The sequence below is a fragment of the Helicoverpa armigera genome, chromosome 20, assembly GCF_030705265.1.
Source record: "Helicoverpa armigera isolate CAAS_96S chromosome 20, ASM3070526v1, whole genome shotgun sequence".
NCBI classification, from domain to species: domain Eukaryota; kingdom Metazoa; phylum Arthropoda; class Insecta; order Lepidoptera; family Noctuidae; genus Helicoverpa; species Helicoverpa armigera.
Genome location: NC_087139.1, coordinates 6,726,268 through 6,741,123, shown reverse-complemented (window position 1 = coordinate 6,741,123; position 14,856 = coordinate 6,726,268). Strand labels below are relative to the sequence as shown.

Genomic DNA, 14,856 nt, shown 5'->3' with positions numbered 1-14,856 from the left:
ATTAAATGTAGGTACCTACCTACCTATGATTTTTCATAGCTTTGAGTGATTTTTAAGAAACTGAAAAGTAGGTAATATCTTAATACCTACCTAGATAATAGGTACCTATGCAGTTGTTTTTCTAAAAAGTGGATGAAGTACAAAAATAAAATGACATATAACATTAATAACATCAATGACGGACGACGTGACGTTCACAGCAAAACTAGGGATGTAGTACAACACCACACCAATAATCGATTTTTTCGATTAAGATTTACTGTGGTCTTAAATTATTTCAAACTGTCTATTACATCACCTTTGTCATATAAACATTACAAGTAGGTATTTATGACAATGGTTTATTTTACGCCGAAAAATAAATGTTATTTTTGTATTAATTGTCGTAAAAAATGAATAAGTTGCTTTAATGATTGTATAGAAATAAAAAGTTTTGATTACTGTATGATATTATTCTTACTACCTATTTAAATTGGAGTATGACTGCATTCATAAAGTATTCTTATTAGGTTTAAAAGAAAGCACTAGAAAAGAAAACACAATCGATCGATTAATAATTCAATCTATAGATTATAATTGATTGGACATCCCTATTGGACTTCCGACATGACATGACATTAGGCGAAGATGGCGATCTAATTTTATTAGTCGCGTTAAATTCTATTAAAAGTTTATTTTGGAATACAGCTAGTCCGTGATACAGGAGTATTTGCAACTTACATAATAAAATAGGCGATTAATTATCGTATATTCTGATACTCTTTACTGCACAGGGCCAATTTGGACATTGTCCTTTAATTATGTCGGAGTTCGCTTCATAAGTAGCTATCTAATTTCACATGATCTACAGACTGGAGAGATCTAATGAAATTCTTTGTACAAGACAGCAAATAACGACGGATTTGTACGTCTTCCTGTTCTTAACCAATTCAGAAATGAGAAACGTTTAGTGTTGGAATTAATGAAATATTCGCCATGTTTATTATTGCGTATATTTTTGAGAGTTGGACAGTAATGAGTTTCGTTTCATTATGAATTGGTATGTGCCCTTCAGCTGAGTTTTTAGACGTGGAGATTTTAAATGACAGGTAGCTAAGTTGTATACAAAGTTAAATAAGGGTTCACCTACATTTTTGCTTAGCTTAGTTCTATTAGGTAATATCTTAGAATCCCTTTAGGCGGGTGTTTAGCGGTTTGCGTGGTGGAGTTACTCCGACCTGTTGCTACCTGACGGTATTCCAAACTTCAGAGCTTGTGGGCCTCAGCTTTAGAGCTTTGAACACCTCTGGCTTGAGTATTAAGAGCCTATGTATGTAATGCTTGTTGAAGTCTATGAGTAAGTACCGACGGGCCGACGGGCCCTTGGGTGTAGATATCTCGAATACGTTTATGAAGAATATTTTGTCGATATTGTACCTACCTATAGATTATGCACATTACACACCAAATGACAAATAAATCCTGCATGAAACTTTTAAATTGTCCAATAGTTTTTTTTATTTGTATATTTTGTCTTATATTTAGGTATTTCCATTGTTGACTGTCCCACATACTAGGTTCCAAATGTAATTTACCTACATATACATATAGAAATGAAAGGCACGTAGCTTCCTTATGTTTGCACTAGGGTTTAGTAATTATACAGTTCACAGTGACATATTGAGCTACAGCCGATCCGATCTACCGGTCCATTTGTGCATGTAATGTGTAATCTGGAATATTGGCCGTAATCCGGGATTGCGTGCGTCCCGGGGTCGCAATAACCTCACTAACAGTAACTAGAGCGAGACGAATTCCCGGGATGGCTCATTACATACAGTAATAACTTTAAGTAACGCTAACTACCTTTGTATTGGATAGGCCAAACAAGGTTGTTGGATTTGTGATTTTTTAGAACAAGACTTTTACAAAGTCGTTTACCAATTGCATTTTTGAAAATCAAAATAATCATTTGAGCAAAGCACACTTTAAAAAAATGGCACATAAGTACCACATACACATACACTTAAGAATGTCCTCGAACTAACCACAGCTTCTTGATCTACAGATACCCAATTCAGGAAACCCCAGTTCTTCCCTCTATGTATGAAAATTGCATCAAGTAAAATATGATTTGACGTATTATTTGTTGTTATCAAAGTTTTGCTATAAAACCCACAGTTACAGATAGGTATGTTAAACCTCCTTTATAATTTCAAACGTGAGTAACATAGCAATCGCATCCACAACTTGGGCCACCCTTACCGAAAAACACTGGGAACATAACTCTAGAATATTCGTCGAATATGTACGATTTGTGGTAGCCGCATAATGTAGTTCCTACGTGACGCGCAAGATGGCGTTCTTGTCACGCGTTGGCCCAATTTATGTAGATGACGTGCTCGCATGAAGCGCACAGTTTACTCTCACTGGCAAATAAGTAGCTGTGGCGAATAACAGAGAGATTCTGCTGTACTGGTGTCCTTTACGTAACAAGGTAAGGTACCTAAAGAATATTCATTGCTTTTGACCTAATAAGTGACTAGCTTCCAAGAGACAACAGTAACAGTTTAACAGCAGTGCTTCTTGCCTGGTCCAGTTGTTTCAAGCCATCCAGAAACCCATTGAAATTATCATACCAAAGAACCAAATTTATTCCACCATTTGATAAATATTTCTAGGCATTAGTACTCGTATGACGTGTAGAAACATCATCGGTTCATCAACAAGTTTAAATGAATATTTTTTAATAAATGGAAAACGATTAAAATCTAGGTGTGCTTTCTTCCTGGTTAACCTCAGGTCAGGTCGCGGATGAAACCGCGAAAAACATAGTAGTGATATTGGTATGTAAGTAAGATTGAACGTGGCTATTGAAAATACTTCCCTCAGCATAAAGCCAAATAATTTAATGATAAGACATAGTTATGAAAGTATGAAGTAGGTATTTATCGATAAAACAGAACATTTTTACAGCACTTTCATAATTGTATGCATAGTAGATTGATAAGTTGTATATAAATACCACTTTACACCTTTTATTTGTTACTTTTGCACAATGTTGGGTGATTTCTGTTTATTTTTATTATCTTGGTAAGTACCTACAACTATACCTATAATCTTAAATTAATTTGGTTTTAAACATTAAAGGCTCATTTTAATTTATCATAGTGCAACTGTTCTGGGCGCAGTTGTGTCACCGATAGACCAGGACGATGGTCCTCTTATTCTTACGCCGTACGTTGAAAATGGAGAAACTGAGAAAGCCAAAGCCTTATCGGCAGTGGAGGCGAGCTTGTTCGCTGGTGTCAACAGTCACGCCGCGTACATCACTGTCAACAGAACTGCCAAGTGGCACCTGTTCTTCTGGTACTTCCCCGCGGAGGGACTGCCTCTAGAAGATACACCGCTTATTATCTGGCTAAATGGAGGACCGGGAATCTCTTCTCTGTATGGATTGTTTGAAGAAATAGGACCAATAAGAGTTATTGATAACGAAAAAGGTACCCACGTTTTTACCTAATACGAAATCAAATGATTTTTATTATTTCGATTTGTAGTATACTTACAGTTTAAATTGTACTATGGAATAAATAATAACCACAGAAACTAAAAAAACTAAAGAATGAACTTAAAAAAATATAGAATCAATCAATGAATGTCTAAATCTAAACAGTATGTCATGGGCAAATCAAATGAATAACTATATTATAACAGCTGATGAAAGTTGAAACAACAATTTTTAATGCTATATTACTCTATTACCATTCATAATTATATAAACATAATGGACGTTATTTAGTTGAAAGGATGCCCATTACCTGGGGTTCCAACTACTCGCTTCTGTTCATTGACAACCCCGCGGGCACTGGCTTCAGCTTCAGCGAAGGAGGAGAGTATGCCACTAACGAGGATCAGGTCAGTTGTCAAGTCTTGCTAAAAGAAACTATGAGGACATGATATTAAAATTTCGTATGTAATGTTTGCAGGTGGGCGAGTGCCTCTATAACTTCATCCAGCAGTTTCTGCAAGTTTTCCCTGAACTGAGAAAAGCACCCCTGTTCCTCAGCGGCCAAGGGTACGCCGGCAAATTTATCCCAGCGTTTGGACATTTTATACATAATAACCAAAACGACTGTATGCCAATAAACTTAAAGGTTAGCATCATCAATTAAATTATCAACGGGAATTATCAGCAATGGCTAATATTTATTTATTTAAAGTAATATAAAAACTCTCAACATAGGGTATAGCGGTTGGCAACGGTTGTACAGACCCACTTTCAATGCTGCATATCGCCGAATTTGCGCCGCAAGCAGGGGTCCTGAGTCCCGAAGAAGCACAAGAAATCCACACTTATGAAGAAGGTGCCAGACGAGCTTGGGAACGAGGCGACATGGACGAATTCACATATGTAAGCCTTAATGCGCAGTATAAGTGCGAAAAAATAGTGTAGATAGTCTTATGGATTACTATCGGATTCTGAGATTATCCGTGGACGAACGGCCGGACGGACGGACAGACATGGCGAAGCTATAAATGTTCCCAGTTGACTACGGAACAGTTAGTAGTACGGTTTAGTTCTTCAGGTAAACTTATATTTAAAAAAAATATATATAAAAATCATTTTTCAGAACGGTGAAGTGAGCATCAATTTGGCGCTATTCAGAGCGAGTGTGGATGGGAACAATTTCTTACATGAACATAAGGATACGATGAAAGAATCATTTTCAAAGTTTCTTAATAAAGCTGAAGTGCAGAGCGCTATTCATGCCAAGAAAATGATTTTTAGAGTGGAGAACCTTTTAGGAAGGCATTTGACTGAAACTGATTTTCACATTTCTGCTAAGCCTTGGTTGGAGGAGTTATTGGAACACTATGGAGTAATGTATTACAAGTAAGTACTTATGTCGCCGTAATAATTTTTTTTTTTGGACTCGTGACTGAAAAGTTTGACGCAGTAACTTAGTCTTTGTAGAGCTTAGTTGTACAGTTTAAATATTCAGCAGCGTTCATCCGCGATAAATACTTCCCATATATGCATAAAAAGTAGCTTATGTTGTTTTGATGAAACTTTATTTGATCTAAGTTAACTTTAGATGTAAGGCGAGGTCTTATTAATCGCGGTAATAATATATCTTAAAGCAATTTTTGATGTCCTCATCTAACTCGACAAGTACTTAGAATTCCAATTCGACACATGGAAATAAGTATATTGCGTAAAAAAAATCGAGAAAATTCTTATCATTTTAGCAGAGCCTCAACAAGACTAAAAGTGTTTCCTCTTTATTAGCCTACATATCAGTAATATAGTCTAGCTAGGAAGTATAGATAACATAGATTGAAACATTGTCTCATTTATTGATATATAATTAACATTCTCGTATTGCCTAGTGGTCAGCTGGCCATCTACCCTGCGTACGCGCCGTCAGTGCGAATGTATAGATCGCTGGAGTGGTCCGGCGCACAGGGCTACTTGCAAGCCGACAGAAAGTGCATGTTCATAGAAGACAATGGACGGGAAATATGCCATTCGTAAGTCATCAGTTATTACTTTTGATTCTAATAGTAAATCCAGTGCCCATAACGCTCTAACACACTGCAAAGTTGTAGTCGGCCGATATTTTGTTTGGACTCTTCAATCAGAGTGGCGATGTGTTAAGCACATTATAGTTGGTATAAATTGACTGAAAAGATTGTATTTAAGAGAAAACAAACAAAAACAAAAACTGTCAACCATCGGGTCGACTGTCGACTGACTATTTAGTCTACAATATGTTGGTAGTCTTAGAACTTACTAAGACAAAGATAAACTAACTAAAAGACAGTTAAAAAAAATTGTTAGTATAAAGTTTTGAACTTAAATGCAACATTTTTGTAGCAAAGCAACCAAATAGTCATTAATCATTTATTTATAACTAAATTTTATATAGGTATATATATTCTATATTTTCGACTGTTTAGATACGTGAGGGAAAGTGGCAACTTCATAGAAGTGATGGTGCGCGGCGCCGGGTACTTGGTGCCCCAGGACAAGCCGCGCGTCGCCAAGTTACTCATCGACAGATTTATCAACAAGTTCAAATAAATATTAACACTTTCATTAAACTTTTACTGCAATAAATATTGAACTCTGCACGCTTTATTTTTTATTATTATTCAAAATATGCAAAATTATACATATGCAATAATGTGTACCTACATTATACATTTTATTAGAAACATACCTAATCTATATTTACATAGAAATCAAACATGACATTACAAACATTCAACGACAAAAAATAGACTTCAATAATATAATATATACACAAAACTTTCTCCTAAGTCCACGTTGCAAACCCGCATCAAAATCTGTTCAGACAAACGTGAGGTACCTGCGCACAAACATACATTTACACTTGATCCCACTGATAGACCCGATGAAGACAATTTATCGAGCCGTCTTTGCACGTTTGCTTGACAGAAGAAGTAAAATTCCAAGTCCTAATAACAGAATTCAAGCTCCGACCAGCCATTAGTGAAATGGCTGAGCGATGGATTCACTTATTGTTAGTGCTCCTAGGGCAAAAAATAAATTACTTGTGAAAAAACTACATTCCATTTGCTCGCAGTTCTGTACCCAAAAGTATAGATTGAAATCCTGGCAGAAATGTGATTGAAATTATTTTCTAACCTAGTAATTTATGTTAGATAATGTTTTGTTGTATTTAAGCTACACTACACAGAATGTATTTGGTATCTACATACATTCGTCGAACAATAAATTCAGCGTAACAGAATAAATTGTATAATACTTACCGATGATATTTCCTAACTTAATCTAAAAAAAATTGGTCACTTATAACAACTCGTATTTTTCGTACAACTCGTAATTTATCACACAAACGCAAAATACTTACATCAGCAACGTCCATAGAACATTAAATCCCATTGAAAATTTGCTCGACAAACGAGATTGCGACCTAGTTGTCTGAATAATCCCTACATAAGCTAGATATCCTGTTATCCCGTAGCACGCGAGTGGCGGGACACATCGCTGGCTCGCATCCAACCTGTCTGATGGCCGCCTCATCTCGACATCGCCCGTTGGGTCTAGTTGTATCGCGTCACACGGGACACTGCCATGCCGTCTCACTGTCAACCCGCTATGACTCCAATTTGCTATAAAGCGGTGGCGCACCGCACTCACTTCGCTACCGGCCACCCGTTTTGTGCCGTCGTTAAATTTTTATGTCCAATACGGCTTTGATAGCTGACTAAAGCTAACATTATAGACAAAATTAAGATCTATTTTTTCTAAAGTGCTTACTCAATCGTTTGCTATTTCTGTCATGGCGACTGACGTGTAGTTGTCATCTGAGACATTCGGACGCCTGACGGGTGACGTTTGGATGCATTTGGAATTTGCGTCATCGGAAATGGAAAAGATAATTATATTTTCATGAGCAATTTCACAAATATTTGGACGTCTGGCGAATCAAATTTATTTAGACAAGAATCATGATTAAGCAATCAGAATATTTCGAATTGCTTCTGTAATCTATGTTTGGCTATTTAAAATTATTTCGGAATAGGATAATCTCAATTAAAGTTGAGCAAACAGATTGCTGGCGTATTTCCAAGGCGGTCGGTTGGCCGGCGGCGGAGGGTTGAAGTCAACTCAGCGATTGTGATCCACTCACTCGCTAAAAGGGTAGAAAGGACCCGTCGCCCACTCGTCGGGTTACAGGTCCTTGAAATAGTTTTCATGTCTATTTTAGATTCGTATACATACGTTAATGGCTGACTCGAATGTTAAAGGGTGAAAAGTCAATAGATAATGTACCTACAATAGTAGGTATATTTTCAATCTGTATATGTGTATGATACCTAATCAACATAAAAAAAAAACAGAAAGTAACAAAAATAGACGATTTTTTTCACAGCGTAGTGTGTACTAAGCAATTTCTGAGGTTTGTTCGTTGATATCGTTGTACAGGATCTAGGATGCCGAAGCCTTAGTTTTATCCCCACGGGGGCACTAGTGAGTCATTATCTGCAGCTCTGAGGGCCCTGTCTCTATCATAAACACATGATAAACGTCCTTTTTTATCGTTCAAGAAAATATTTTGGTTGAACGATAGTATTTTTTCGCAAAAATCAAAGTTTAGTTAGGAATATTCTAAAAGAGTTTTCTATTTATATTTGAAAAGAAATAATAAAAAAAGACTCAATAGGTATATCGCTGCTGTCGCATATAAATGTGCTTATATAGACATTAGAAAGCTACAGTCACATAAAGGCTTCCCAAGTTTTGAGATGAATCCTTGTTCTTTAAAAGTATAGCATAGGACCTAAGGTCCTCATAGACTATCTGACTATATCTTGCTATACTTCTGCGTGAATTCGAAAACATCAGCCAATACGAACTTATTTTCTGAATAATACCGGTGTTCAGAAGGGTTTCGAATCCTTTCAAGACTCCTCGGAGAAGTAAGCAGTTGATCCCAGCTGTCATTAGTAGCTTAAACAAAAGGGGATGTAAATTAAACCTCTGAGAAATCATTGGTGAACAGGAAGCGTAAGGAACAACACTAATTTATGTATCAAGTAGATTTTCCTTGAAGACTACTCCTACTGGTACGGTAGACTTTGTTTTGGAGATATAGGTACCTAAATTTCCAAAAAATACTCTACAATTTCATAAATAAAAAATATATCGCACCACACGCAGAAATATACAATGTACAAATAGAACTTAAACTAGTTGGGCTTTCAAAGAGCAAACTTACAACTAAGTAAATATACAGATAAGAAAATATATCAGATCTATTTTAATATTTTCTACTACGTACAGGTAGGCACTCAATGTATGACATCAAAAACACCTACATAAACAATTTTATCAACATTCATAGCGACTTTATTTTCAGTAAAACCTCGTCGAGCACGCTACTTGAACAGACTTAAGTATTTGTACCAAAAATAAACCCAATTAATGAAGCCTACATAAAGGTCACCTCTATAAAGGCTTACCTTCATTCTAAACAAACAACACTGCGAAATTAATTATTGCTTTTTGTAATCGGAATAAGATAAACATAGAATACTTGAAAAACGTTTATTAATTTAATAACGCCCCGACTTTTCGGACTTGTTAATTTTGTACAGGGCATAGTTTTCTTAATTAATAAAGCAAAATATTTGTATTAACTAATCACGGTATAGGAGTTAAGTCAAGCATATTTTGGGGAATGCTTTTTAAACTGTCAGTTTAACTATAGATAAACCTAACCTGTTTTAAATCAATTTTATAGAAACATACAAAATTACAATTTACCTACAAAATAAAGGATTAAGCAACCTGTTTTTCTAAACCCCGTTAAAAATACACGGTTACGAGCCGCGCCCATTACTCAAATCAAAACAAAACACTCTAGGGTCATTAAGATTTGATAAGATGGTCCTTTAAACGGGCAATCGGGAGAAAACAACATTTCTGCTCGTATTTTTAATTAAATTGAAATATTCATTCATTGCTGTGCCTACTTTACCGACATTTATCTAAGGACAGAATTTCTTGAAACAAAAGGGTCCTTTGGCAGATTAAATTTCCGTCGGGTCCACTTGAGCCCTAGAATGCCCTTTATTACCCATAACAAAAGGTCTCACTGTTGTAGCACTAGAATATTAGAATATTCACTCATTTATTTCCTTGTTGATTGTCCAAAAGAATTTTGATGATGTTTTACAAGGAATAAACACGACCAATTCTTATATTGACAGACCTATTCACAACCTATTTATTTGTCTAAGTTGTTCTTCTTTTTAAAGATATATAAACATGTAAAACCATGCGATACATGACATAGGTACATTGGTGAGCTGTGTGTTCATAAATAACATAATATCACTCTCGTAATTCCCAATATTTAACACTATATAAGCATTGGAGCTTAAGATACAATTCTACAGAAGTCTATAGAAGCTTCAAAGAGAATCAATCACTTACCAAACTTATTGTTAGACAGTAAAGATTTCCTTTCTTCATAATATTTTCATCCTACATTTAATGACTCAATGCACTTCAGAATTCAGTAAAATTATTGTTATATTCTCGGCTACGGAACCACGTGGTATTCGTTTTATTATATCTGGAGCCATATTCCTTGAAAATAGGGATGTTACACACGATACGGTTATTTTGGGAGTTTCGAATGTCGCGCAAATAGTGTTTTTTTGTACATCAAAATGAACCAATGACAAAGGACGATGGGCGTTTTGGTACCCTGTCCAACAGTGTTGATTTTAGTACCATTGCGTAGGTCTTGGCAAGGCAAAAAATGTTTACTATGACGACTAGTCCCAAATCCTTGTCCATTTCGCGTGACATCGACTAATAGACTGTGTAATGTTCAAAAATCATCAATGTAGATGTAGTTCTTGAATCCAACTGTATTGAATAAAAACTGGTAAAGTAACAAAAAAACAGGAATTTGGCCTTCTTAGAATGTTTGCCTGCCCACTGCTTTAAATAAAGACTGTGCAAAACCTTTGCAGTTCACGCAGAACTAGCTTATGTATTTGATGAAAGTCTTTCAATATTTACAATCAGTTAAGGTTGAAAAGTCAGGAGACTATGATAACATAGTACATATTACGACTTAATCTTGCTCCTGCCGAGGTGCCGAGATAATGATGAATTTCTTCTTAAAAAAAGATGAATAGAAATGTTTTGAACTTTTGTCAAATCAGATGACGATTGTGTTTCCGTAGTAAGACTCCATAGACTATTATAATCTTTAGATTATAATACATAATACATATAAAAATCTAAGATGTATATTAACTTAGTTTAAAATTATTACACTGACGACATATGCCTCTTAATGATTTTGCATATATGGATGACATACTTGTTGCTAGGTCGATTTAATTTTTATCGTTACTCGGATCGGACAGCGAATTGAGGCAAGCCCCATAGTTTTTATTATTCTTCACGTAAATACCTTTCTAACGATATATCATACGTTACTGTTGGAGCGGGTACCAAATCCCATACAAAGTGCCCATTGTCCTTTTTTCGTCATTTCTTTTTCGTTGACATTCTACTATTATAACGCGAGTAAGTATGAAGTAGGTAAGTAAGTAAGTTGAAATCAGTATTTTTTAAGTGTAAGAAAACCCATTTATATACCCAGTTACCTATCCTTTAGTAATTCATTGTAGCACATAAATAAACAAATTCCATGTTTATTTTGGTCGTTTATGCTAAACAAAACAAAACTGAACCCTTGATTCCATTTTCATTAAATATTTGCCGATAGCAAGCTCGGGACATATCTTGTATATTTTATGGACGGCGGATTCGGCTCTCATTAGCCTAATCCCGTTCGATCCGCGCCAACGAAAAACTCCGTAAAAACTGGAAAACTTGGCCCCTTTTTCCCTTTTTATGCCTTTTAAATGGCGAAACGTTGTTTGATTTAACTGATAAGTTGTAAAACATTATCTTAAGTACTGGAATGTTTTATGTTTTATTTTTAAATCTCCAGGAAGAAGATAAACAAAGTTTCTCGCTTTTAGATAGGTAGTACAGTCAAAGAGATATTTATTTCAGTGTATTTTATTCGCTGTTTCCATTGTCTCTCTTTACCTTTGTAAAAAAACAAAGCTTTAAGTTGACGTCGTGTAGTTTGGAAGGTAATTTTATTGTATTATTTTACTTTGTAAATGCATTTTATATTTTTTACAAAATACAAAGGTAAGTTTTCGTCTCTTTGCATTCGACAAGCATTAAATAAATGTGAAAAACGGCACAGAATTAAGCGCTAGGTTTCATGCGGACAAGTTTTATACACGTATTTAATAACCTGAAATATGTCATTTTTTTAATGTAGTGAATGATACTTACTTTTCCTGTTTGAACCTTCGTGAATAATAAAAATAATTAAGACGCTATAATACAACAGAATATCAGAAATTCCAGCGTACCAATGTCTCCGTAATCGTAACTCTGTTTATACGTAGGCATATCAAACATGGCTAAGAATAAATCACTGCTATGAATAATCAGCTATAAATTCTTCCACCACACGTTAAACGTTCGGCCGGCTATCATCAGTTACTAAAAACGGAACGGAAATAAAAATCCGAAATACCAACTTTAACGTACATTGTTGCATTATCAGGTTAACATTCCCCAAATGCTTGTTCAAAACGGCAATGGAACGTGAATTTCGAAAGAAATCTGAGACTCGTTTCATGCCGTGGCCTACTGACACTAAGGCCAGCATAAATCAAACACAAAAACATATAGACGAGTAAAAAATAAATGGGAGTGACGTGCCTTACGCGTCCCATATGTGTGTCAGTATATTGACTCCCAGCTGATTCATAACAATTCGTATTACATTGCATCCGATAAAATTAAATGGTTCGTAAATCGTTGAGCACGGCCATCATAAAGGGTGGAACACACTGAGTGCAAACAGATGGCACAGGACAATTGGGAATATTTTGTGTTGACAGTATTTATGTGAGAAGTGACACAAATACTTAGCACTTAATAATATTTAGTGCATAGTATTCAGCGCAGTGTCATTCGGATCCTTAGCTAGATTTAACTTCCTAATTCTAATAGCTTGTACGTAATAAAGCATTTAAGTTTATTGTTTCTACTAAAACAGTTTCATACTACGGTAGTAACGAAGACGAATATATACGTCTGCAGTGATCCGGCACTAAAGTCTTAGAAGTTTGGAGCGGTAGATCTCTTTACAGCCACAGGGCTGCAACTTCTAGGATTGACAATTGAATCCGAGACGTTTACGAGCGATCCTAGTGCTCGAGTGTGTCTCCGAATTTACGGCGTGTGGGGAGTACGTTGTACAAATACAGACGGAAGGGTTTGGCATTTTGAGTACGTAGCAAATACATGTTATGTAATTATTTGAAGCTTTTCATGACTCCAGCAGTACTTTCCAGAGTGTAGCTTAGCTAAAAAGAAGAAAAAGTAAAAAGAATATTAAAATTTACATAGCGAGAGTAATATTCGCTAGTGCTTATCTATACATATAATAAATCTGTAAAAAAACTGTGTCTGTACATTGAATATATTAAAAAAATAATAATTGGGTGGGGTTTAGAAACAGTAATGGAGCACAAATCCAAAAAAAAAAATCTGTCTGTATGTCTGTATGTCTGTATGTCTGTATGTCTGTATGTCTGTTTGTTTGTACACGCTAATCTTCGGAACTACTGAACCGATTTCAATGATTTTTTCTTTGTTGTGTCAGTATTAATCCTGGTCAACATATAGGCTATAATTTATCTTCGAAACTTGAAGACCTGATGCAGAACACCAACAGACCAACAAAACTATAAGAGATACAAAAATGGTGCCATGGCAAAAATTGTTTCATATGATGAGCATTTTCAGCTGAGATAATAAATTTGAAGATCTGGAACACCTGATGTGGAACCCCAAGAGCCCAGCTTCTCTATACCATATACAGGTATGACGTTTTAGCAAAAGTTGTTCAATTTGATAAGCACTTTCTATTGACTTATACAAATTGAAGATCTAAAACACCTGATGTGGAACTCCAGGGGCCCAGCTAGACTACCTATAGCATATAGAGGTATGACGTTTTAGCAAAAGTTGTTCAATCTGATAAGCACTCTCTGTTGACGTATAAACATCGAAGATCTGGAACACCTGATGTGGAACTTCAAGAGCAATACTACACTTGAAATGTATAGAAATGAATGATATGAAATAGGTATGGTGAATCAAAAAAAGTAATTAGTCCGTCTTTTAGATAACCCTAAAATAATGGACACGTATTTTGTCATTTCTCTCTCACACAAACAAGACAATAACGAAGATATAACACGCTTGAATTTTGTGTTAAGTCACTCCTTAGTACAAATTTTACATACCTAGACGTGGCGTCACGAGCCCCCACTCTCCGAATTTGTTGCGTTATATATATATCATTATTATTTTGTATGTCTCTTCCAGACCTCGGGACTACAGAATTCCGAATTTTCGGGAGGCAAACGTGACGCCGAAGCCAACATGCTGAAGCCCTTTCGAGACAACTTTAATGAAATGGTGACACAAAAGCGACGATTATCCCTTTATACACTATAGAAATGAACCCAAGGACAATCCCCGGTGGACGTCGTTAAAAAAAAAAGTCAATCCCCGGTTCTGTGCTATACCATTGCTAACTGTGGATGAATACTACTGGGGCTATTGTGATGGGATGCTAATGGACTAGGAATGGGAAACTACGGGAACTATGGCACCTGCCGATGACAATGTATTAGATACATGTAAAAATGGCAGGTGGAGACTAGGAGGGCAACAGGGACATGAGCGGCTGAAGTGTGAGGATACCTCGGCGGATTTCAAACGCAGATTACGCGCTCCCTGTGGGTCACTTACCACGAGGCACCTATCCTCCGAGCAGGGCTACTAACCCTGCTCTAGCGATTCCACTCTGGACGGTCAAGCCAAGCCAGAGGCGTGAGACCTACCCCCGTCATGGTTCACTCCGACAGGCCAGAGATGGGGGACAGTATACTCTCCCTGGAGAATTCAGTATATATTCCTCGCGGGGTCGCTACTCCCCGTCATCAGCCTCAAATGCCCTGCGGTGCTTATATCTCATTATTATTGTCGTTATTATCTCAAGTGCCTTTGTCCCAATTATGTTAGGGTCGACTTCCAGTCACGATGCAACTGAGTACCAGTGTTTTACAAGGAGCGACTGCCTATCTGACCTCCACAAACCGGTTAACCGCTCAACCCTACGCCCCTTGGTAAAACTGGTCAGATTTACTGGCTTCTGACTACCCATAATGACTGCCAAGAATGTTCAATGA

General features: G+C 36.3%; 2 protein-coding genes across 3 annotated transcripts in view; one reads left to right on the top strand and one right to left on the bottom strand.

Annotated features, from left to right (window-relative positions):
* The window catches only part of LOC110373400 (zinc finger protein 541), a 222,395-nt gene that overhangs the window by 139,997 nt on the left and 67,542 nt on the right, over positions 1-14,856 (bottom strand). The window lies entirely within an intron of this gene.
* LOC110373401 (probable serine carboxypeptidase CPVL) lies at positions 2,979-6,115 on the top strand. The gene is made up of 8 exons (XM_064039841.1): positions 2,979-3,072; positions 3,151-3,482; positions 3,782-3,897; positions 3,969-4,136; positions 4,226-4,393; positions 4,614-4,876; positions 5,374-5,514; positions 5,944-6,115. The coding sequence occupies exons 1-8, from the start codon at positions 3,038-3,040 to the stop codon at positions 6,065-6,067; spliced, it is 1,347 nt and encodes a 448-aa protein (XP_063895911.1). The 5' UTR covers positions 2,979-3,037; the 3' UTR covers positions 6,068-6,115.

Bases quoted from the DNA above. Each gene is read 5' to 3' on its own strand.
- LOC110373401 (XM_064039841.1), top strand. From the start codon at position 3,038: ATGTTGGGTGATTTCTGTTTATTTTTATTATCTTG. The intron at 3,483-3,781 runs GTACCCACGTTT...GACGTTATTTAG, and splicing joins AGTTATTGATAACGAAAAAG to TTGAAAGGATGCCCATTACC. The intron at 4,877-5,373 runs GTAAGTACTTAT...CGTATTGCCTAG, and splicing joins TATGGAGTAATGTATTACAA to TGGTCAGCTGGCCATCTACC.